Consider the following 23,785-nt stretch of genomic DNA (forward strand, 5'->3'; position numbering starts at 1 on the left):
CTGTCTCGCAGCCCCGAAGCAAGCAACAATCACCCCCCTACCCCCACCCACCCACCCCTCTCTCTTGATGCATGCACACACACACACACACACACACACACACACACACACTATAGGGTACGTCCGCATCTAGGATGCAAGAGGCGCTGCAAGCCATGCCTTATATTGACAGCTTGGAGGCGTGTCTAGTAGTGTGCTATAAAGATGCTGGGGGTCTGTAACAAAGGAATCCCCATGCAGAGCAGCTCACCTGTTTTGATTGATTGATTGATTATGTATTAACAGTATGCAGAATGGGTACGTTTCAGACGAAAGCACAAGTCAATACAAAGACTGTTAACTGTGGACGACACCATGATAAAAGCATGACACTTGTTTACAACAGGGTCCACCATTTTCAATTCATCAGAACATTTAGAGACGTACAAATACACTTACACTTCTATAACAAAAAACAGGAAAGCATCATATGCAGCAAGGGGAAAAGGGTGAAGGAGGGTTGGGGCAGGTATAGGTAGCAGGGCAGCGGTGGCCAAACGGTTTGCGGAGCGGTCTTGATATCGGAAGGTCGCTAGTTCGTATCCCCAGACCGGCACGTTAAAATTACCACCGCTGAAGTGCCCTTGGACAAGGCATTGAACCCCTACCATGAAATGTTCTATGAGCAGGGCCTGGCTGTAAACAAGTTCTTGAGCTTAGTCCAGTTACCCTGGGTAAATATAGTAACTTTGCTTTGCTTTGCTTAGCTCACCTGTAGGACGTGAAGGAGGGGTGGGGCAGGTAGCCGGGGTGGTAGTAGGCTGCTGCGGCCGCTGCGGTGGCGGGGTCCAGGCCCAGGGGCAACGAGGGCATCCGGAGGGCGTCCTCGGCCGTGGCGTAGGGCCGGAAACCACGCAGGTACTCCTCGGGCACGCCCCCGGGCGGCACGCCGTGGGTCAACTGCCTGGGCAGACTGAGGGAAGAGCACAGGGGACATTTATTTTGACAAACTCATTTTGCATTAGTGCCATTTAGTCTTCTGAAATTGATAGTCTATATAGTCGACTAAATATTTAAATCCTTAATCTTTTAGTCTTAGGTCTCTATTTTCGTCCATGCTAAAACCCCTTATGCCTAAACTTCTTTGCCTTTTTTTTTTACTATTTTGACATGATTTTTGAATAGTTAAAATAGCCAAACTACAAGTTCACAACGTGTCGCTTTAGATCGGCTACTATTCAAAAACTATTCAAAATAGTAATAAAAAAAATGGTTCAGGGATATGAGATTTAGCATGGATGCCCTTTGTCTTAATGCAATGTTAATTTTGCCAGAAAGGATTTAGTCTTAGTCTTTTGAATATCACACCATTTAGTCTTATAGTCCTATTTAGTCTCGTTAAATTGTTTCGTCTTAGTCTAGTCTAAATATCAAAAACCTTAAGCCTTTTAGTCTTAGTCAACACAATGAACACTGAATTAAACGTGGGAAGGAAAGCATGGATGGAGGGTATAGGATAGGAGTATTACGTCAATGCCTCTCTCACCAGACAGACACAACAGCACCATCAAGACAAATTAGTGACACTTAAAACACATTGTCTGCTATTGACGTATATACGTGTTTTAATAGCCATCTGTTGTCTGTGAGTGACGTGTATATATATATATATAATATATATATACACATACGTTTTATATCGCTTTATATGGATCTGAAACGGCACCGCAAAAAAAACGTAACTTTTTGTCCTGAGCCGGTTGCTAGGCAACGCCTTGCTCTCCCCCGCACGCACGGAACATGCTCACGCATGCATAGACTAGAGCGAGGAGAGCGGGGGAAACGGAAGTACGTATTCGGGTAGTAATCACCCCACTTCGGGGTGATTACTTGTCGACCACTTAAGTGTCGACCACTTAAGCCCTATATACTTTGTCCTACGATGAATAATGTAAATAGCGGCTCACAACGCCTCCCGTTGCAACAGTGTGTGAGCTTGTAGATCTGCTATTTTCGCCATGTGATACATTTCTTAAAATATTTGTTTGCAATCTTTCGGGGATGCCAGGGTGAAAGTGTTTTTAACGATGGGTATTAATCCAGTTCATACTCACTTGAGAGGCTGGAAGCGCGAGTCCTGCATGACGGCCCCGGGAGTGAGGCCAAAGGCATAGGGGTTTCCCAGGAGGTGTGCAGGGACCGAGGGGCCGCCCTTATCCTGCCCAGAGAGGGCCCCCTCTGCCCCCAGACGCTCTCTACTGGCCCCACGTGGCCCTGAGTCAGCCTGCAGAGAGACCAAGAGAGAGAGGCTTTATTAGTCATTGTTCCGCAGGGCTCTGTGACCGATACGGCTGTCCACACTCATGGAGCCCATCCTGGGGGCGGGGACGACGATAGAATAGGCCTGTTTGTGGAGAATCTCCCCCCCCCCCCCCCCCTCCAGGCACCATACTCCCCTCTCTTTCTATCTTTCTCTCTCTCACACACACACACATACACACCTCCCTGTGAAACAGAGCGATCAAGAAGCTCTCTCTGATGAGGACATAAAATGGAGGAGAGCAACAAAGACAGATATCAGGGCATAGAGAGAACAGCTAAGCCTCCTTAGATACCAACAAGGAACGGCGTTATTGTTCTAGTGACGGATGAGGATGTGATGTGTCGCTGGCCAATCTACAACCCCAGTGTGTCTACTGAGATGTTGACTTTGATCTCAGTGTCTGCGTGCGTGCGTGTCAGTTTGTGTGCTGGTGTGCCACAAAGTAACATCCACTGCATACAATAAAGTCCACAAGAGTGAGTCTCTCTCTCTCTCTCTCTCTCTCTCTCCTCTCTGGCAGCAAGCCTGAGCTCACTTATCCAATCCCACGAGCAGCACACACAAACAGCCAGCGGGCTCTGTAGCACGCTGCTATGGAGCTACAAAGGCGTCCTGCTGAGGCAGTGGGAGTGCATTCTCTGAAGCTTTGCTTTCCCCTCTGCCCACAACAAGCAACAATCGCGGAAAACAAAATGCGAAACTTAACAGACCTAAAAGAGTACGAGGTAACTATTTATCGGGGTGGGGGGGGGAGTGTACGTCAAGTAGGGCAACGGAGGGGGAGAAGAGGTGGAGAGATGGAGGAGGGGGAGAAGAGGTGGAGAGATGGAGGAGGGGGAGTCACGGCCCTCTAATTGAACCTCTCTGCGGTTCCCTGGGATTATTAGAGAGAGAGAAAGCGGCAGCCATCTTGCCACCGGGTGCTGAATGATCGAGTTGTTCCGATACCGATACTGGCATCGGTTACTCGGGCCTATACCACCCTCCAGTACCCGTACTCGGTACCCAGAAACCGGCCCCCGATACTTTGACCCGAGTACCAAAACATCCAATTGACACTAGGCTGAACGAATGCAACGAATGCAATGAAGCATAAATGACAGCTAACAAGGTAACAAGGTTACTCAACAAAAGTAAAGTATACTCGTATGGTACTCGGTATCGGCGAGTACTAAAAATGTAGTACTTGTACTCTTGAAAAAAATGATATCGAGACAACTCTACTGAATGATAAAACAAAATCCCATTTAGAGAGAAGCTCCTGTTCTGGAGCCACTGACCCCAGGCTGACACTGATGCGCCAACATCTAATATTAAATGGCTCTAATGTTTTGGGCTCCCTCTCTCTCTCTCTACTCTCTCTGCTTACACCGTCTCCCTTTCTCCCCCCCCCCCCCCTCCCCTCTCCCTCTCTCTATGTCTAGTGTTACCGCTTGTTCCTTGTTGTTTGTCACGCTCCACCGGGCAGCCAGGCACACTGGCAATCTTCCCTCCCTCCCTCAGACCACCTCCCTCCGTCTCTGTGATACAGCTCGCTCCCACCCAGGCCCCTCCCCTCCTAATGGCTCCATGAGCACGGGGGGACGGGGGGTTGGTGGCCTTTCCCTCTCGATGTGCAGCCATCCGGAAAAGTGGTTCAGATATGTCAAAAGAAGTCAAAATCAGAGACCCGTCCGGAAAAAAGGGGAGACGCCGCAGCCCCCTCCTCACACACACACACACACACACACACACACACACACACACCCGCCTGTCTCTCTACTCAAACTGACTGACTGACTGGTGGCTGTCTGGGAGTCGCATAACCTGACTATTAACACAGACCAGAGTCAGACATTACCACTGTAATTTGTGGTGAAACAACCAGACATTTAGTCCCATCCATACATCTCGGGAATTGTTTAACGCATGCACGCACGTACGTACGTACGCGCACACACACACACACACACACACACACACACACACACACACACACACACACGGGTCCTTTTTTCTCACGTCTCTCCCAAACACCATGAAGATGTATTAGCAGAGCGTCTACAAGGCTATAACGATGCCTAGCCACTGTAGCCAGTAATATGACTGTAAATCGGGTCCATTTGGTTCCATTTGTACACTCTCAAGAGTTAAATTAACAGTGCTTTTACAATACAAATTGGGGTCTCAGAGATATAAATGCCATTCAATGGGGGTCTGTAGACTACTGCATGTCAAACTGGGGGTCCTTGAAATGAAACAGCTTGATAATCACGGTTAGAGACGTAAAGATCTTCTCTTGTGGGGGTCCCTGGCATGTGTTTTCAAATGGGGGTCTGCGGGGTCTTTCTGATCCAAAAAGTGGATCCAAGGGAGTGACATAATCTGTCTCGATGAAAAGCACATTTGGATGCTGTAAGGACGCAGCCGTAAAAGTGGTCAATTTCTTATTTTTTTCTTATAATTTTTATCCCATCATTTTGCAATCCATTTTTTGACCAGGGGGAGGCCGTTTAGAGACATGGGTTACTGCGTGATTTCTGTGAGGGTACCACTACCTACCTACCCTAGGGTACCTACCTACCCTAGGCTAGGGGACAACACACAGAAAGGCCCTTTCCCACCACGGGTATGGGCACTGATGGCGCGGTGCAATAGTTTATAGCCACCGTCTGGTGACTCCCTCAGGTTCTTTATTTATTTATTTGACCTTTATTTATACAGGTTAAATCCCTCTGATAAGATCTTTTTAGAGGGAGGCCGGTGTTTACTAACACACCTCACTGTCACAGGAATCCACTGCATCCATTCAATAAATGAATGAATGAGGCAACAACCTGTGTGCATATCAAATTAGCCCTTCGCCAAGTCCCTCCCCAACCCGTCCTTATCCAATAGGCACGTTAGCAGCGAGGAGGAGACAGCTAGGGCAAGCTGTCCTTCTCTCCAATTGACTTGTTAAATAATGGGATTCCTCCATAAATAATCGGTCATTTCAGTACCAAGAGCATCAAAGTGTCTTCTAAATCTAGTCAACCAGGCCTGCAGTAGGCTATGCACTGGACAAATGTGCATGACATGATTTCAATAAACTAGAAATATGAGGAAATGACAGAGGGAGAAACAGTATAAGAATCAACTTTAATGAGGTCCAATGGGAGTTTTCATGTTGCACGGTGAGACTGCGGTCATTAGTATTATTGCAATCACCTGGGCGGGTCAGTCATGTAACCTTCCCGACGTTAAGCTGTAGGTGTGTTCAACAACACAGTCCATGCAAAATAACACTGACAGCTATGATGTGACGAAAGCTTGACCTGCATAGTAAAGGTTGCTAAACTACTAGGACAATCGCTTTTTTGGGGTAGGGTTTAGCGAAGGGCTAATTTAACGTGTGTTGTTGTTGTTATTGTGCTTTATGTCTTTTGACTAAGCCAAAAACCTCCTGTATGCGTTTTAACAGACAGCTGAGCGAGGCTCTCTGTGCGACCGTGCCCCACTCGGGGAGGCTTTTGCACACTGCTCGTTTACGCCTCTCAGGTGTAGCCATGAATCCAAATTGCCAATTAAAAAGCAATTAGAGGCATCGGCAGGAGCAGACTCCTGCAGTCATTAAAGCAGAATGCCAATGCAGCCATCGTCCCTCCCTCTCTGATTCAGCCTTGTTCCCCTCATCTCCACCCATTAGAGAGAGAGAGAGAGAGAGAGAGACACTTTTACATTTGTACCTTCTGACTGAGTTAAAACCCATTCTGGACGGGAACGCATTGTTATACTTTAGCTATTGAAAAATAGCAGATCTACAAGGCCATAGCACTTGTTGATCTGCTATTTAAAAATCGTAAAAACCAGTGGTCACCAGTCCACGGGCTGCTGAACGGGGACCACAGGGCAGCGCCACAACGAACACACAGGGCAAAAAACTAACTGAACCGAACAGCGAGGACAGAGGACAGACAGAAGTGGGGTTGGGACAAGGGACGGAGAGAGAGAGAGAGAGAGAGAGAGAGAGAGAGAGAGAGAGAGAGAGAGAGAGAGAGAGAATGAATGAGTGACAGGGCAGTGAAATCTTACTCTAATGTCAGCATGGGTCAGTTACTCTCCTGTCCCGGGGAAAGGCCCTTCCTCACTGGTGATTAGAAGAGCAAGCAGAGGGCCAGACAGAACTGTCTTTGTTTGAGAGGGGACGTTCGGTCTGTCTGTCTGTCTGTGTGCGTGCGCATGTCCCCTTCATGGCCCCTGTGTCTCTTGTGTGACCACATGCGTTCACCAGAGCGACACAGTGTAAACACAGAGGAGATGCTCTCACCCACCCACCCCCCATAGCCCACCCACCCCTCGTCCTCACCCTCCTGTCCGCCTCATATCACAGGGTGGGTCACCCTGAGCTATCGGAGGCGCCACAAACCCAACAATGCACCCAGCAACGTGCTCAGTCCCCTCCCGACCAGACCACCTGACCCCTGTACGGTACGGTACGGTACGGTACGGTCAAGTAGCTAGGGACCACCTGGAACCCTCTCAAGTAGCTAGGGACCACCTGGAACCCTCTCAAGTAGCTAGGGACCACCTGGAACCCTCTCAAGGAACCACAGGTGGATGTATGATCATCAGAATACATCATCTCATTCTGGCCAATCACAATTTGCCAGAATCCTCACTTGTGTCTTCGATATTTGCATTTACACTTTACACTCAAAACTAGTCATAGGTGATGGTAGCAAAACAATGTTTATGTTTACACGAACCCTCAAAGCTGTACATAGGGAGGCGCTATAGCAACAAGAACTCCGTCATTGATTTGGTCTAATTTTTTTTTAATATACTGTCAGATATGAACCGGCGACTTACAGGGTTAAATTAAGCTAACACCACCTGCCTCACTTCACAGCTCTCTTCCAATACCACAGAGCTCTCTCTCTCTCTCTCTCCCTCCCTCCCTCTCTCTCTCGGTCCATCCTGGCCCCAGCTGACCCTTGATCTCTGGGAGATCACCGCTAATGCGCGACAGGCCATGGAGGGTGAGAGGAGGTCAGCTGGGGCCCGCAGGCAAGAGAGAGAGAGAACAATGGGCCCTGGACGCTCCCACACACACAGTCACACACATGCACGCGCACACAAACACGCACCCCCTCTCCCCAATCTCGGGGGGAAAACCGCCAAAGTGATCCGTGGCGGCGTTGGTCGGACTGCTGTCCATAACTGCGCGGTGCTCGTCCTCGACCATTAGCCCTGAGCTGAGATAAGAAGGGCTTAAAGCAAGACCATAATCCATAATCCACTCCTTATCAAAGTAGGCAGTTCTCTCTCTCTCTCTCTCTCTCTCTCTGTGTGTGTGTGTGTGTGTGTGTGTGTTAAGGGCGAGGGGGCCTGTAGGGGCAACGAGGCACAGGGTGCACTTGACTGTGGGTGAAGAGGATGATGTTGGGTGTGTGGGTGGTGGGTGATGGTGATGATGGGTGGGTGGTGGTGGTGGTGGTGAGGGAGGGGAGGGGAGGAAAGGCTGCAGGGTTGGGAGAGGGAGGGGCGGCAGGGAGGATAGCTGGGGAGGGGGGGGGGGGGGGGTGGGCCACAGATGTTAGCTGCCGTTGAGACTGTCACCTCGTCGGCCCGGTGGCAGCTGGCGTTGTTTAACACACAGCCAGCACCATGAGAGAGGGAGCAGAGACAGAGTGTGTGTGGGGGTGCGTGTGTGTGTGTGTGTGTGTGTGTGTGTGTGTGTGTGTGTGTGTGTGTGTGTGTGTGTGTGTGCGTGCGTGTGTCAGGGGGGAGTTAGCCATTCATAGTGCCACCAGCTATGTCAGATGTACATATGCCAGAAGCATTCTGCCACGGCTAGAGGTGACAGGCCAAGCTGGAAAATGCACTAATCCCCACCACGAGAGCCTCTGTGTGTGGCTGTGTATGTGCGTGCATGTCTGTGTATGTGCGTGCATGTCTGTGTATGTGCGTGTCAGTGTTATGTGGGGGTGTGTATACGGTGTCTGAGAAAGGCGTGTGTTGACATGCGAGATTAAAATGTTGCATCGACGGTCAAAAAAACAAGACACAGAGCTCCGACTGCCCCACACACATCACATCCACAGAGCATCAGAGGTTTTCTACCCTTTTCACATACTCATTCTGCATTTGAGCCACCATTTGATGACATTTAGCCTATCAGACCCAAAACTCTGAATATGTTGTCGGATAGGATTTTGTCCACAATTCCATGCTGTATTGATACCATTGGTATACCATAGGACAGATAACAGGCAAACGTTGATCAAAATAACAATTATTTTACATTCACTAACTGTGTAGACTTCTTGTAAATTAAAGAAGGAGTGCCACAATTTTTGTATTTTTCCAGTTTTTCATGCGTCTATGAGGTGACAGTACTTCATTAGACACCCTGGAGTCGTTTTTATGTGCAATGGTGTATTAACTTTGTATTTAGGGTTTCTTCCTGGAGGTTGAACCCTTGACAGTCAAACGGGCCAATGAAATAAACAGTAATATAGTGACATCGTGAGCTGTGTGCGTGCGTGCGTGCGCGCGTGCGTGCGTGCATGCGTGCGTGCGTGCGTCTGTCTGCGGTCTCACCTGGCGTCCCTCATTCCTCCACAGGCCGTTGCTGGTCTTGGTGGGAGCGATGGTGACTACGGGCGGGGTGTTTGGCACACTGTGGCCCCCGCTGGGGACCAGGACGGGCCCTCCGGGGCCCACCAGGGGACCCCCCCTCTTGGGCGTGCTGACCGGAGAGCTGTGGTTGGTGGCCGGGGATGACACTGGAGAAGACTCACTGCTGATGGACGAGCCAGCTAGAGAGAGACAGAGAGAGAAAGTGAGCACACGGTAAAGGTGTCATTAGGGACGTTAATTCTTATTGATAACGATCACCTTATAGATCAGGCTTATCCAGCTGGGTTCTTATCGAGCCCACTATCCAGCATTTTATATTGTTTATTGTTTTGAGGAAAGACAGGAGACAATTATTCTGAACAGAACCAGTATCTTTTATTAGGGCCTTCAAATACAGTACTTTTCTAACAGACGGAAGGCAATTCCGCACACACGCACACATACACACACACACACACACACACACCGCCAGATGGATGGATGGCCCGGGGCTGTCATTACAAAGTGACAGAGATCAGGATGAGAGTCACACAGCATTGACATTGACACACACTGCGGGACACACACGCGCACACACACACACACACACACACGCCCTGTCGTCAGCTTCTATTCCGTCGACTGACTAAAACTATGACGAAAAATTTTCTGCGACTAACTTTTTTCAAACTAAGACTAAATACACGTGACAATTCCGTCAAAACTAAATCTACACTAACGTTTGAGGGGAGGGACTATTGGAGAAGAGATCTGGTAGAACTAAAAGACTTATATAAATAATTTTATGTGTGGTTGCACTCGGGTGTTGCGCTCTGAAAATAGCAGATCTACAGGCTCACAACAATGTGAGCTTGTAGATCGGCTATTTTCAGCATGCAAACCAAGTGTAAAATTGGCCATTACGACTCCATCAAGGAAAGCCAAAATACACTTTGTCGACAAAAAACAACTCTATATTTTTTGTGCCACGATTTTGCAAACAAAAAAATTAAAAAAGAATTCACCCAGTGTCAATTATCTAATGTTACACTAAGCTACACTTTCTCTGCCAACCTGGGGGGGCAGCAGACTGGCCTCATGCTTCCTTCTATGCATGAGGAGTCCAAGCTTCTTCTTTTCACCCGACAGGGGAGTTTCCCCGGCCGGGCGACGTGTGTGGAACACGTTATTCCGACCAGTTCCTTTCCCCTCCATCAGGCGCCCCGGCTGGCCAGGGGGAGGCAGTATAGAGACCATTACTGCATGTTCAGGTATGGGCACTGATGACACGGAGGAGAGAACACGCCTCCATCGCTCACAGCATCCCCAACGGGAATTTAACCCAGAACCTTCTAGCTGTGAGGCGCAGCACTATACCGACTGTGCCACCGTGCCCACTAGCCAACTGAAACTAGACTAAAACATGTCAGATGACTAAAGTATGATTAAAACTAAATGGAATTTTATTCAAAAGACTGGGACTAAATCTAAACTTTGCTGTCAAAATCAGCACCACATCAACAGCCCTCTCACATCAAAGAAGCATCCTCGCTGAAATGAACCGTACGGTGTGTCGTGCAGGCAGGCAAGACACAGGTATAAATAGACACGCTGCCTCCCACACGCACACGCACACACACACACACACACACACACACACACACACACACACACACACACACACACACACACACACACACACACACACACACACACACACACACACACACACACACACACACACACACACACACAGTGTGTTCTCTGCTGTCGCTGTGCCACATTAACACAGCCCAGCCCTGCAGGGCCAGGGAGAGCACAGGGTCAGTCTGGTCACATGGCTCGCATACGATAGGACAGTCTCTGGTCACATGGCTTGCATACGATAGGACAGTCTCTGGTCACATGGCTTGCATACGATAGGACAGTCTCTGGTCACATGGCTTGCATACGATAGGACAGTTTGGTCACATGGCTCTTTGCGGGCACACAAAGCTCTCGTATAAGATGTTCGCATACACGCACACATTCACGTGCACTGCACACACACACACACACACACAAACACACACACTATACAGTCTTGAGCCTAAATCATATTTTTTTAGGATTTCGTCGAAATCCCCAAACTCCGTCCACATAGAATGCAAGCGTGATCTTTACTGCCGTTTTTCCTCTGAATTGAGGCTCAGATTTAGGTGATATGAGGTGAGGGACGATGTTAGGAGCTCAGTAAATAGAATCTGAGCGACCTTGCGGTCATATCAGCGCTTATGATGAGGTCACGAGAAGGTGACCCATGCACCGGTGGCTCGAAAATGGCAGATTACTACTTCTGGGTTCACAGGGTCTTCTTCGCTGCCTTTTTCATGCGTTCTGTTGGCCCCCGTTCTGCTGGTCCCCATTAGAAAGTATAGGGAGGGAGACCCCCATAAGAGAAGATCTTTACGGCTCTAGCAATGATTCTGAACCTTTTTCATTTCAAGGTCCCCCCAGGTTTGACCTGAATTAGGCTACGGTCCCCCCATTTAACCCTGAACGCCCGGGGGTATTTAGGACCATTAAATCAGAGCGCCCAGCGATTTGCAGCAACGGAGCACATTTAGCGACGCACCAGGCGCCATCCCAGCTCTGAAGTAGCTTGATGTAGCCAAAACACCCCCGAGACGACCGACAACAATGGGAGGTATGATTCATTCTAACGAAACTAGCGACGGGACCACGATGGCCCGTCTAAAACGTACAGGAATCTTGGCTTAGAATTGGACAGAATGTTTTAGACCAATATACCAATGTATATTCTAAAATCAATCGTACACAGAGGCAGTAACTCAGAGTGTACAAATGGAAACAAATGGACCCGTTAGGGTTCCATTTGTACACTCTGAGTTAAGCCCATCGCACACCGTCTGCGCCTGGAAAATAGAACTGTGTTCTATCGGCGCGCCGGGCGGCGCGGCGGACGGAGCCGGTGTGCGATAGGTTCATTGAAAATAATGGAGGCGGCCGTGTCCTGTGTGGTGGGCTTTACAGACCCATAACGGTCCGTTTGGTTCCAAATCATCACTTAGTTACAGGAACTCTCTCAAGGACCGCTTAGGGGTCCCCGGACCACACTTTGAGAACCACTGACCTACAGAGTCAAATCCAAAAATAGTTTTAACTAGATTTCTAGCACGAAGTATGTGGAAGTAGTTAAGATGCCCCCCAAAAAAGTGTCCCGATAGACTGTAGACAACAGCCAACAGACAACCACCACCACAACCAAACACCACAGATTTCCTGCCCGACCGCCATCCCCGTCGACCGGCTTCAGTTTCCGTGGCAACCGAAGCCAACAGGAGTGTCTGTCTGCGCGGCCGGCGAGGTATATCGATCCGTATTAAACGCCTCGTCCGGACTTATATCATCACTGAATAATGGACGGGAATCAATAATGGCAGGAGGTGAAAGAGAATCTATGGGCTGGGTGAAGATTAGGCCAGGGGGGGGGTCAAGAAGAAGAAAGAGAACGAGAGAGAATACATGATAACTCATTCAGCGCCACAGCACCATCTGGTGGAGGGCTCTCGCTGCCACAAGTTCATTGTCAATGAGCGAAGCTATTAATTTGAAAGCCGTTTTGGCCGGAAACAGGAAGTCAAAATGTTTCGCGATTTCGTCATTTAATTCACCCAAAACATACTTTTTGTAAGCGACATACTATAATCCAGAGATATTTTCGTTAAGCCAGCGGATTTTCCATTTGCTGATCACCATAATCAATTGTTATTAAAAATAGGTGTGATAAGGCGCCATCGGTGCCGAGGTACATGTGAAAATAGGCGACAAAAGGCGCACTCGGCGAAGGGTGAGATAAGAATGAAAAATGGGGACAGAGGCTGATTGAAAACAAAATGACAAAAAAATGACACACAATGAGAGTTCACTGCAAAAACAGGTATGAGGTAAGAGGTGGGGGTGGGGGGGCAGAGCTGAGAGATGTGGAGTGGGTGCGTAGGTGTGTGTTGCGTGGGTGTGCACTGTGCACGGGCCATAGCTTGTCTGCACAACAGCAGCAATTAGTGCCCCCCCTCCACATCCCCCCGCTCCCCATCACCTCAGAGAGCCATTACTCTCCCCCTACAAGACTCTACTAGGCCAATCAATAGCAGCCCACTCAGCCTGGGGGACTACAGCTACACTTAATACAGCTCTAATGTCACAGCCTATTCAGTCACACAGCCCAACGCACGAAGGCACGGACACGCACGCACACGCACATGGACACGCACACATGGGGTGGGACAAAGCAGACTTGAGGGAGTGAGGAGGTAGAGAGAGAGAAAGAGAGAGAGAGAGAGAGAGAGAGAGAGAGAGAGAGAGAGAGAGAGAGAGAGAGAGAGAGAGAGAGAGATCACAAGAAATCCTGGGCTGCTGAAGCTCCTTCTAGTAATAAACCTGTTCTCTCCCCTCCTCCTCCCTCCCTCCCTCTCTCTCCACCGTGGTGCTCTCGGTGGAGGGGGGGAGGGGGCAGAGGAAGACCATAGGAGGGAGGGAGGGGAGGACACACTGAATAATTGAGAGGGAGGACGTAGAGAGGGCCTTCTCTCACAGCGTACTGAATCCGTGTACACTTCACAAGCTACCTTATACCGTGCAAGCGCATGCACGCACGCACAGAGCTATTATTCTGCTATTATTCTCCATCCCACTTCCACTTATATGCAGACTCGCGCACACGCACACACGGAACGTTTTACACAGCCTACTCCCTTTTTTGTTCCCCTTCTGTTTGTCAAACAGGCTGCCTCGCCTCGCCTGCCTCCCAGCCAGGCAGGCAGCAGAGATGTCAGCCTCTGTTTGCAATGCATTTTTCATAAACACATTTACAACGGTTACGGCCAGTTAGGGCAAGGGGACTGATGTCTGATGTGTGTCATGTATGTAAGAGTGTATGTACAGTATGTGTGTGCACGATGTACTGTGTGTGTGTGTATGCACGTACGTGTGTATGATCCCTTTATATGCTTGCTTGAACTGCGGATAGTCACAGGCAAGTCTTTTTTTCACTTCTCGTCTCCCCTCTCTACTCCAATTGTCTGTCTGTCTGTCTCTCTCTCTCTCTCTCTAAATTGGATTGGTGCCCTGATCACCAGGCCAACGGGAGGAAAAGGAAATCATAAGCAATGCGAGCGATTGGCAACAGTATGATGCAATTTGTTCTGACATAAGCACCCCCCCCCCCCCCCCCCCCCCCACAGCCGAGATTAAGCTGGCTGCTTGGGTGGCTAGCTCGTTAGCTGACTGGGTGGGTGGCTAGCTAGCTGACAGGCTGGCTGGCTTGGTGACTAGCTGGTTAGCTGACAGGCTGGCTGGCTGGTTGGGTGGCTACCTGGTTAGCTGACAGGCTGGCTGGCTGGCTGGCTCGGTGACTAGCAGGTTAGCTAACAGACTAGCTGGCTGGCTGACAGGTGGGCTGACTTGCTGGCTGGCTGACAGGTGGGCTGACTTGCTGGCTGGCTGGCTGGGTGGCTGGGTGGCTAGCTGGTTAGCTGGCTGGCTGGCTGACAGGTGGGCTGACTTGCTGGCTGGCTGGCTGGCTGGGTGGCTGGGTGGCTAGCTGGTTAGCTGGCTGGCTGGCTGACAGGTGGGCTGACTTGCAGGCTTGGCGCACTGGGAACCAAAGCACAGCCCTGGTCCCTAGAGTCACAGTGAACCAGGCTCATCTGCTCTCTACCTGCACATCATTAGCTCTACCGACTGTCACTGTGCACGTAGGTGCGTGACTGTGTGTGGTGTGTGTGCATGTGTGTGAGTGTGCTCGTGTGGAAGAGAGGGAGGCACGGCGACTCAAAGGAGGAGAGACAGAGAAGGAGAGAGAGAGAGAGAGAGAGAGAGAGAGAGAGAGAGAGAGAGAGAGAGACTATATAGGGAGAGCAGGACAAAGGGAGCGAAAGAACGCAGGAAGGAGAGGAAAAAAAATAAGAGGCAGAGTGCTGTCTCAGTCCCGGGCTGTGGGTGATTAATGTGAAGCTGCTCTCTCCTCTATTAACACCAGTCCCCCCCCCCCCCCCCACACCCACACCCACACCCACACCCACACACACACACACACACACACACACACACACACACACACACACACACAGCCACCAACAAACAAACAAGCAACGTGGTTAACAGCCTGGCGTCCCAGTGCAGCCACTCCTGACCTCGTTTGTTCTTTCTGATCCCTTTCATTCAAAAGGAGGAAGAAGACACTGAACTGTAGTGGTGGTGGTGGAAGCTTGCATGATCATTACGCCTTCATTAACCACTTTTCAACCTCCTGGCGTCCCTTTTTTGGGCCATCATTGTTCTTAGAGTTGTTCCGATACCGATACTGGTATTGGTACCACCAATTTACAATTCAGGCATTTAGCAGACACTCTTAACCCAGAGCGATTAAAAGGGGAATAAGTGCTTACTCAACAGAAATTAAAAAGTACTCGTATCGGTACTTGGAGAGTACTAGAAATTAAGTACTTAACTACTCGTACTCGGTCTGAAAAAAATGGTATCGGGACAACTGTAATGTTTTTGAAAAGGTTTTTAAAACGGCTCATGTGAGCTTGAAGATGTTATTACGTTAGTGTGACGCTGTCACGCGACAAAGTATAACATAGATAAGAGGATGTTACTGTGCACAAGTACATTTACTTAAGTACTGTACTGTACACTTTTGAGGTATTTGTACTTTACTTGAGTTTTTCCAATTTCCAATACTTTTACTACTCATGTATTTGATCCCTTTAGTTAGATTTTTGATTATTATTACAAAACACACATTAACCACTGCAGCCCTACATACATTTAACTCATCAAGATTTCTAAAACTTTTGAAAACTTGAAATGAGACATTCTGTATAATGAGTACTTTTACTTTTGTAACTTTAAGTACATTTTTATGCCAATACGTTTGTGACCGAAATGTATACATAGGGCTGAAGTGGTTAATTAATGCATGGTTTGTAATAATAATAATCCAAATCTCCAAAGTAACGAAAGGTTTCAAGTAAATGTAGTGGAGTAAAAGCACAATATTTACCTCTGAGATAGTGAAGTAGAAGTAAAAGTACTGGAAATTGGAAATATGCAAGTAAAGTGCACCTCAAAATTGTACTTAAAGGACCACTTCACCGCTGGTCCTCACTAATTAGTTCATGATAAAATAGCAAAAAAAATCTACTCAGTCTGTGTCTCATGGGAGGGCTGTGGGCAGTTCAGAAACCAGTCTGTGTCTCATGGGAGGGCTGTGGGCAGTTCAGAAACCAGTCTGTGTCTCATGGGAGGGCTGTGGGCAGTTCAGAAACAAGTCCGTGTCTCATAGGAGAGCTGTGGGCAGTTCAGAAACCAGTCTGTGTCTCATAGGAGGGCTGTGGGCAGTTCAGAAACCAGTCTGTGTCTCATGGGAGGGCTGTGGGCAGTTCAGAAACAAGTCCGTGTCTCATAGGAGAGCTGTGGGCAGTTCAGAAACCAGTCTGTGTCTCATAGGAGGGCTGTGGGCAGTTCAGAAACCAGTCTGTGTCTCATGGGAGGGCTGTGGGCAGTTCAGAAACCAGTCTGTGTCTCATAGGAGGGCTGTGGGCAGTTCAGAAACCAGTCTGTGTCTCATAGGAGGGCTGTGGGCAGTTCAGAAACCAGTCTGTGTCTCATAGGAGCGCTGTGGGCAGTTCAGAAACCAGTCTGTGTCTCATGGGAGGGCTGTGGGCAGTTCAGAAACCAGTCTGTGTCTCATAGGAGGGCTGTGGGCAGTTCAGAAACCAGTCTGTGTCTCATAGGAGGGCTGTGGGCAGTTCAGAAACCAGTCTGTGTCTCATAGGAGGGCTGTGGGCAGTTCAGAAACCAGTCTGTGTCTCATAGGAGGGCTGTGGGCAGTTCAGAAACCAGTCTGTGTCTCATAGGAGCGCTGTGGGCAGTTCAGAAACCAGTCTGTGTCTCATGGGAGGGCTGTGGGCAGTTCAGAAACCAGTCTGTGTCTCATAGGAGGGCTGTGGGCAGTTCAGAAACCAGTCTGTGTCTCATGGGAGGGCTGTGGGCAGTTCAGAAACCAGTCTGTGTCTCATGGGAGGGCTGTGGGCAGTTCAGAAACCAGTCTGTGTCTCATGGGAGGGCTGTGGGCAGTTCAGAAACCAGTCTGTGTCTCATGGGAGGGCTGTGGGCAGTTCAGAAACCAGTCTGTGTCTCATGGGAGCGCTGTGGGCAGTTCAGAAACCAGTCTGTGTCTCATGGGAGCGCTGTGGGCAGTTCAGAAACCAGTCTGTGTCTCATGGGAGGGCTGTGGGCAGTTCAGAAACCAGTCTGTGTCTCATAGGAGGGCTGTGGGCAGTTCAGAAACCAGTCTGTGTCTCATGGGAGCGCTGTGGGCAGTTCAGAAACCAGTCTGTGTCTCATGGGAGCGCTGTGGGCAGTTCAGAAACCAGTCTGTGTCTCATGGGAGGGCTGTGGGCAGTTCAGAAACCAGTCTGTGTCTCATAGGAGCACTGTGGGCAGTTCAGAAACCAGTCTGTGTCTCATGGGAGGGCTGTGGGCAATTCAGAAACCAGTCTGTGTCTCATGGGAGGGCTGTGTGTGGGCAGTTCAGAAACCAGTCTGTGTCTCATAGGAGGGCTGTGGGCAGTTCAGAAACCAGTTTGTGTCTCATAGGAGGGCTGTGGGCAGTTCAGAAACCAGTCCGTGTCTCATAGGAGGGCTGTGGGCAGTTCAGAAACCAGTCCGTGTCTCATAGGAGGGCTGTGGGCAGTTCAGAAAACAGTCTGTATCTCATAGGAGGGCTGTGGGCAGTTCAGAAACCAGTCTGTGTCTCATAGGAGGGCTGTGGGCAGTTCAGAAACCAGTCTGTGTCTCATAGGAGGGCTGTGGGCAGTTCAGAAACCCATCCACCACCAATGACATCATCGATGGAAACTGAAGACTTTCTATTCCTGAAAAAGTTGCAATACGAAAAGGGAAGCCATCGTTCTCACGATAATACAAATCTAAATATTGTTTTGAAAATAATCTTGTTTAAGAATAATATGCTGATGATGATGTAATCATCATCAACAGATGATGTAATCCAGATGATGTAATCCAGTGACATCATCTAAATGATGATGTCACTGGTGGACAGGTTTCTGAACTGCCCATAGCCCTCCTATATATGAGACACAGACTGAGTAGGAAAAAAAACATACGTTGAAAAGTGGTGAAGTGAGCCTTTAAGTACAGTACTTAAGTAAATGAACTTAATGTTACTTTCCACCACTTGCTGTCAGGCACCTCTCTCTCTCTCCCTCTCCCCTCTCCCTCTCCTCTCTCCATGCATTAGAACAACATCAGCACTTAATTAAACAGTCCATTTCACACCTGGTGTGCATAGCAGTGCCCAGCCAACCCTCCATATGCCACCGCCACCACACGTGCTAGCACCAGCGTCGGCACACACACACACACACACACACACACACACACACACACACACACACAAAATACTGATACACTTACACGCAAATATGCCCACTTGCACACACACACACACACACACACACACACACACACACAGCACACACACACACACACACACACACACACACACACACACACACACACACACACACACACACACACACACACACACACACACACACACACACACACACACACACACACACACATACCCACACACGCGCATGCCACTACAGTCTTTGCCAGGCACTGACAACACCACAAAAAGACTGTAATCTGCATGGCTGGATGGGTACCGGGAGGAGACGTTCACTCACTGTGTGTGTGTGTGTGTGTGTGTGTGTGTGTGTGTTGTGCCAGCAATGGGAAGGAAGATGCTACACAAAATGGCGGAGAGAAGTAAGATGCTATACTGTATGAAGCATAGGTGAACATTATACTCTGATACGGTACATCTGTGTGACGTGTAGGAGAGAGAGAGAGAGAGAGAGAGAGAGAGAGAGAGAGAGAGAGAGAGAGAGAGAGAGAGAGAGAGAGAGAGAGAGAGCGCTGTATGGAGTTAATTAATTAATGGAATTGAGAGAGATCGTTTGTGAGTGATTCAGAGACAGTGTGAGCCGGAAGGGTTTGCCTCGAGGTGAAAAAGTTCTCTCTCTCTCTCTCTTACTGTATAATACATACATATTACCAAGCTAAATAATAACTACTATACTACACTGGGTCACGGGTTCTATTTCCTCCATTTCACTGACAAAGTAACATTAACCAAGAGTGTTGCGTCTGACAGCTGCACCATTCACCTCAGTGCATTAAGTGTACAGTCAGGACACGTCCTGGACTGAGAGAGAGAGAGAGAGAGAGGGGGGGGGGGGCAGAGAGAGACAACAGCGGTGGAGGTGAACTCTGAAGGGTGAGGCGAGTCGAACCAGCTAATTAAAGGCCAGCAGGCCAGCAGGGGCCGACCGCAGCATGCCAGGAATCACAAGGCTCGACACAGGTTTGTGAAGACAACTGCTGCTAGCGCTGTGTGTGTGTTGCTGTATTGTTCTTTCTGCTTTGGCAATGTAAACGTATGTTTTCTCATGCCAATAAAGCCCATTGAATTGAATTGTGTGTGTGTGTGTGTGTGTGTGTGTGTGTGTGTGTGTGTGTGTGTGTGTGTGTGTGGTGGGGGTGTTTGGGTGTGTGTGGTGAGGGTGTTTGGGTGTGGTGCGTGTTTGGGTGTGTTTACAAAATGGAACCAAACGGACCCTCCTGGCCAGGACCATTTGGGATCATTTTCTACACACTCATGAGTTAACCATTTAGGACTGATACCAGATTCTACAAGGAGGTTTACAAAATCATGGCAAAAACCTACTGTATGTCCGTGGTTCTCAAAACTATTTATTTCATGTCAAGGACCCAACAATGATATGTAATTGGCCGCCGGCGCCGACCCCCATCTGAAAACATGTTGTTCCTGCAGGGAACCCTGAAAATAGCAGATCTACAAGAATGTGTCAAATCAGCAGTTACGACGGCATCAAGGCCGACAAACACACGTTAGTCGACAAAATCACCTGTAGATTTAGCCGCCTAAAATCTCATGCTAGTCAGGCGACTAAGACTAAAACATTTCAGGTGACTAAAATATGACTAAAACAACACTGTTCTCAACATAAGCAGAGTCATCCCCCCCCCCCAACCACCACTGTACGTATCTGGCCCGGTCAGGCTACAGCTAGCTGACTCACACGTCACTCAGTAAAATCTCCCTCATCTGCTTGGCACTCGAACGCCTTTATTCTGAAAAGATTCCCAGGCACCCAATTTGTTAATAAAAGAATGGTAGAAGTGAATCAGACAGGATATGGTCTGTTGTGTGCACGACAGACAGACAGACAGACAGACCTCCTGCTACCGTGATCACACATCGAATGAACACCACCACATGGTCACAGCACACACACACACACGTTCTCATATACACGCACACGCAAAAGCAACAAAGGAAAGACATAACAGCGCTGACAGTGAACACGGGCGGCGGCGGCGTCTTCGGCTGACAGACCGTAGCGTAGAAGAAAGGAGAAAAGGAAAGTGGAGAAAGATGAGATTGAATTATCCCGGGAGGGGAAAGAAAGGGTTCGACACACACGTAGGAAAGGCAGTAACATAACGCTCAAGATAGAGAGAGAGAGAGAGAGAGAGAGAGAGAGGAGACATAGGAAGGCAGTAACATAACGCTCAAGATAGCAGAGAGAGAGAGAGACATAGGAAAGGCAGGGTACCATGAAGCTCAAGATAGAAGAGTGATAGATATTTTTCTTTCGATCAAGATGGAGAGAGAGAGAGAGAGAGAGAGAGAGAGAGAGAGAGAGGAGAGATGAGAGAGAGAGAGAGAGAGAGAGAAGAGAGAGAGAGAGAGAGAGAGAGAGAGAGAGAGAGAGATAGAGAGAGAGAGAGAGAGAAAGAGAGAGGGAGAGAGAGAGAAAAAGAGAGAGAGCGAGAGAGAGAGAGAGAGAGAGAGAGAGAGAGAAAGAGCTGGCATGAAAGGCAGAGTGAGTGAAAAGGCATAGGGGGGAGAAACAGAGATTGTGGCTGTCTGTGTGCTCTCTCTATCTATCTGGGTAATAAATCATTGGTCGGGTGCTGTGCTGGTCCATGCAGGCTCCGGTGGGCTGGCTGGGAGAGGATAGGAGATGGAGGGACTGGGAGGACAGAGCACACAGACAGGCTGGCTGGGAGAGGAGATGGAGGGACTGGGAGGACAGAGCACACAGACAGGCTGGCTGGGAGAGGAGATGGAGGGACTGGGAGGACAGAGCACACAGACAGGCTGGCTGGGAGAGGAGAGGAGATGGAGGGACTGGGAGGACAGAGCACACAGACAGGCTGGCTGGGAGAGGAGAGGAGATGGAGGGACTGGGAGGACAGAGCACACAGACAGGCTGGCTGGGAGAGGAGATGGAGGGACTGGGAGGACAGAGCACACAGACAGGCTGGCTGGGAGAGGAGAGGAGATGGAGGGACTGGGAGGACAGAGCACACAGACAGGCTGGCTGGGAGAGGATAGGAGATGGAGGGACTGGGAGGACAGAGCACACAGACAGGCTGGCTGGGAGAGGAGAGGAGATGGAGGGACTGGGAGGACAGAGCACACAGACAGGCTGGCTGGGAGAGGAGAGGAGATGGAGGGACTGGGAGGACAGAGCACACAGACAGGCTGGGCTGGGAGAGGATAGGAGATGGAGGGACTGGGAGGACAGAGCACACAGACAGGCTGGCTGGGAGAGGAGAGGAGATGGAGGGACTGGGAGGACAGAGCACACAGACAGGCTGGCTGGGAGAGGATAGGGAGATGGAGGGACTGGGAGGACAGAGCACACAGACAGGCTGGCTGGGAGAGGAGAGGAGATGGAGGGACTGGGAGGACAGAGCACACAGACAGGCTGGCTGGGAGAGGAGATGGAGGGACTGGGAGGACAGAGCACACAGACAGGCTGATTAAGAGCGCCCGGAGCTGGGGTGGACAGCTGGGGGTAGCTCCAGCCCCCCCCCCCCCTGGAGCCAGGGAGGACACCAGGCCACTCACAACACACACTCACACTGTCTCACGCTCACGCACACAGAGAAGAAAATCCGAATCATCATGGTGGCAGGCAGACGCTGATGCTGCCCGGTGTATTCTCCGATGTTATTTGTGTGTGTGTGTGTGTGTGTGTGTGTGTGTGTGTGTGTGTGTGTGTGTGTGGTGCTGCGTTTGCGTTGCGGCTCTGTGCGTACATGCTGCCCTCATTAAGCCATTTTGGCCTGAGGCCGATTTAAAAAGAAAGTCTTCAAAATCCTGAAAGTATTCTGAAAAACCCTATGTTTCTATACCAGTGGTGCTGGTCCATCTGAAAGTATGTTGTTCCATGCAGGGAACATTCGCTCTGACAGAAATTCAAAGATTTGTGGCACATTTTCATGATTTTATAAAAATAGCAGGTAGATCTGCTATTTTTCAATAGCTAAAGTATAACGTAATGCTTAAAACACCAAGAGGGGTTCCCGTCCAGAATGTGTTAAACTCCTCACCCGTGCCACATGACGCATGCATCATAGAGAGAGAGAGAGAGAGAGAGAGAGAGAGAGAGGGGGGGGGGGGGGGGACGTCTGAGACATTTGTTGCTGTTAACACATGGCCGAAGAGGGAGGCAACATTTCTAAACATGCACACGTGTGTGCGTGCAGCAGCAGCGGCCGTACACAAACGCGCACACACAAAGCACTTGTATATAATACCAAACACGCTGACACATGCGTGCGCATGCACACACACACACACACACACACGATTAAGTGGGTCGGCTAGCATGGCTCCTCTGTGTCGCCGTATCTCCAGGGATGATGGCTAATTCAATGCTGTGTGAATATCACTCTAGCGCTATTAGCAGTCTTCCACTGGCCCCCCCACATACAACACAACACAGTCACACACACTAGGCGTGCATGTGCACACACACACACACACACACACACGCGCACACACACACACACACACACACAGTCCATCCTTCCTTTACAGAGCCATAATCTAATCACAGAATCTGTGGGTCAGGTGTCAGGGTCAGGGTCATTGTGGCTGCTAGCTGCACTGTCAAAGGGCTTTGCCTCAGAAAGAACTGCGCGTGTGTGTGTGTGTGTGTGTGTGTGTGTGTGTGTGTGTGTGTGTGTGTGTGTGTGTGTGTGTGTGTGTGTGTGTGTGTGTGTGTGTGTGTGTGTGTGCGTGTGCGACTGTGCGTGTGTGTGTGTGCGTGTGTGAGTGCGTGCGTGCATGCGTGCGTGCATGCGTGCCTTCACCTCTGGGTTCCTCGGCCTGTTTCGCCAGCTTGCGGAGGGCTGCGGCGAATCCGGAGTGAGCGGACTGGTTGGCCGGCTCCCATTGGCCACGATGGAGCCGTTGTGAGGAGACGGGGGTGAGGGGGCTGACCGTGGCCGTGGTGCGGGTTGCTGTGGAGATCATTCCTAAAGATGGTGACTTTGGCTCATGGCTCATGCCTGCGAAGACAGAAGACCAGGAAAGAAAGGGTTGAAGATGCATGGTGACTTTGGCTCATTCAAGGTTGTAGTACTATATTGTTACATCTTGTGTACAGGTATAAAAGATTAATACTTGTTTTTTCTGGCTTCCTTCAGACAATCAATAAATCTCATCAGACATCAATCACACCAAACAATAAAGAGTGCAAGAAAGAGCAAAAAAAAAAAAGAGTACAAAAAACTGTAGTAGCAAAGTTAAGTAAAGCTTATGTTCCATATTATATAAAGCAAGAAAAACTGTTTAGAAAGGCGCAATTCGAGGCCATGTTCCATATATATATACAACACATTGTGAACAGAGAAAGGCTTAAGAGTCAAGACATCCATCCAACACCGCATTTGAATGCATGATGGAATAAAGCTAAA

General features: G+C 49.4%; 1 protein-coding gene across 1 annotated transcript in view; it reads right to left on the reverse strand.

Annotated features, from left to right (window-relative positions):
- LOC308312269 (genetic suppressor element 1-like) overlaps nt 1–23,375 on the reverse strand; it is a gene marked incomplete at its 5' end in the record, with an annotated part of 45,911 nt that extends 22,536 nt beyond the window's left edge. Inside the window, 6 exon segments of the mRNA XM_080794644.1 lie at nt 752–952; nt 2,094–2,263; nt 8,867–9,084; nt 23,180–23,260; nt 23,263–23,293; nt 23,295–23,375. Coding sequence (XP_080650770.1) covers nt 752–952; nt 2,094–2,263; nt 8,867–9,084; nt 23,180–23,260; nt 23,263–23,293; nt 23,295–23,375 — 782 coding nt within the window.
- Nucleotides 23,376–23,785: the final 410 nt, after the last annotated feature.

Source organism: Protomyctophum bolini (genome assembly GCF_963924005.1).
Source record: "Protomyctophum bolini genome assembly, contig: SCAFFOLD_379, whole genome shotgun sequence".
In the NCBI taxonomy this organism is placed as follows: domain Eukaryota; kingdom Metazoa; phylum Chordata; class Actinopteri; order Myctophiformes; family Myctophidae; genus Protomyctophum; species Protomyctophum bolini.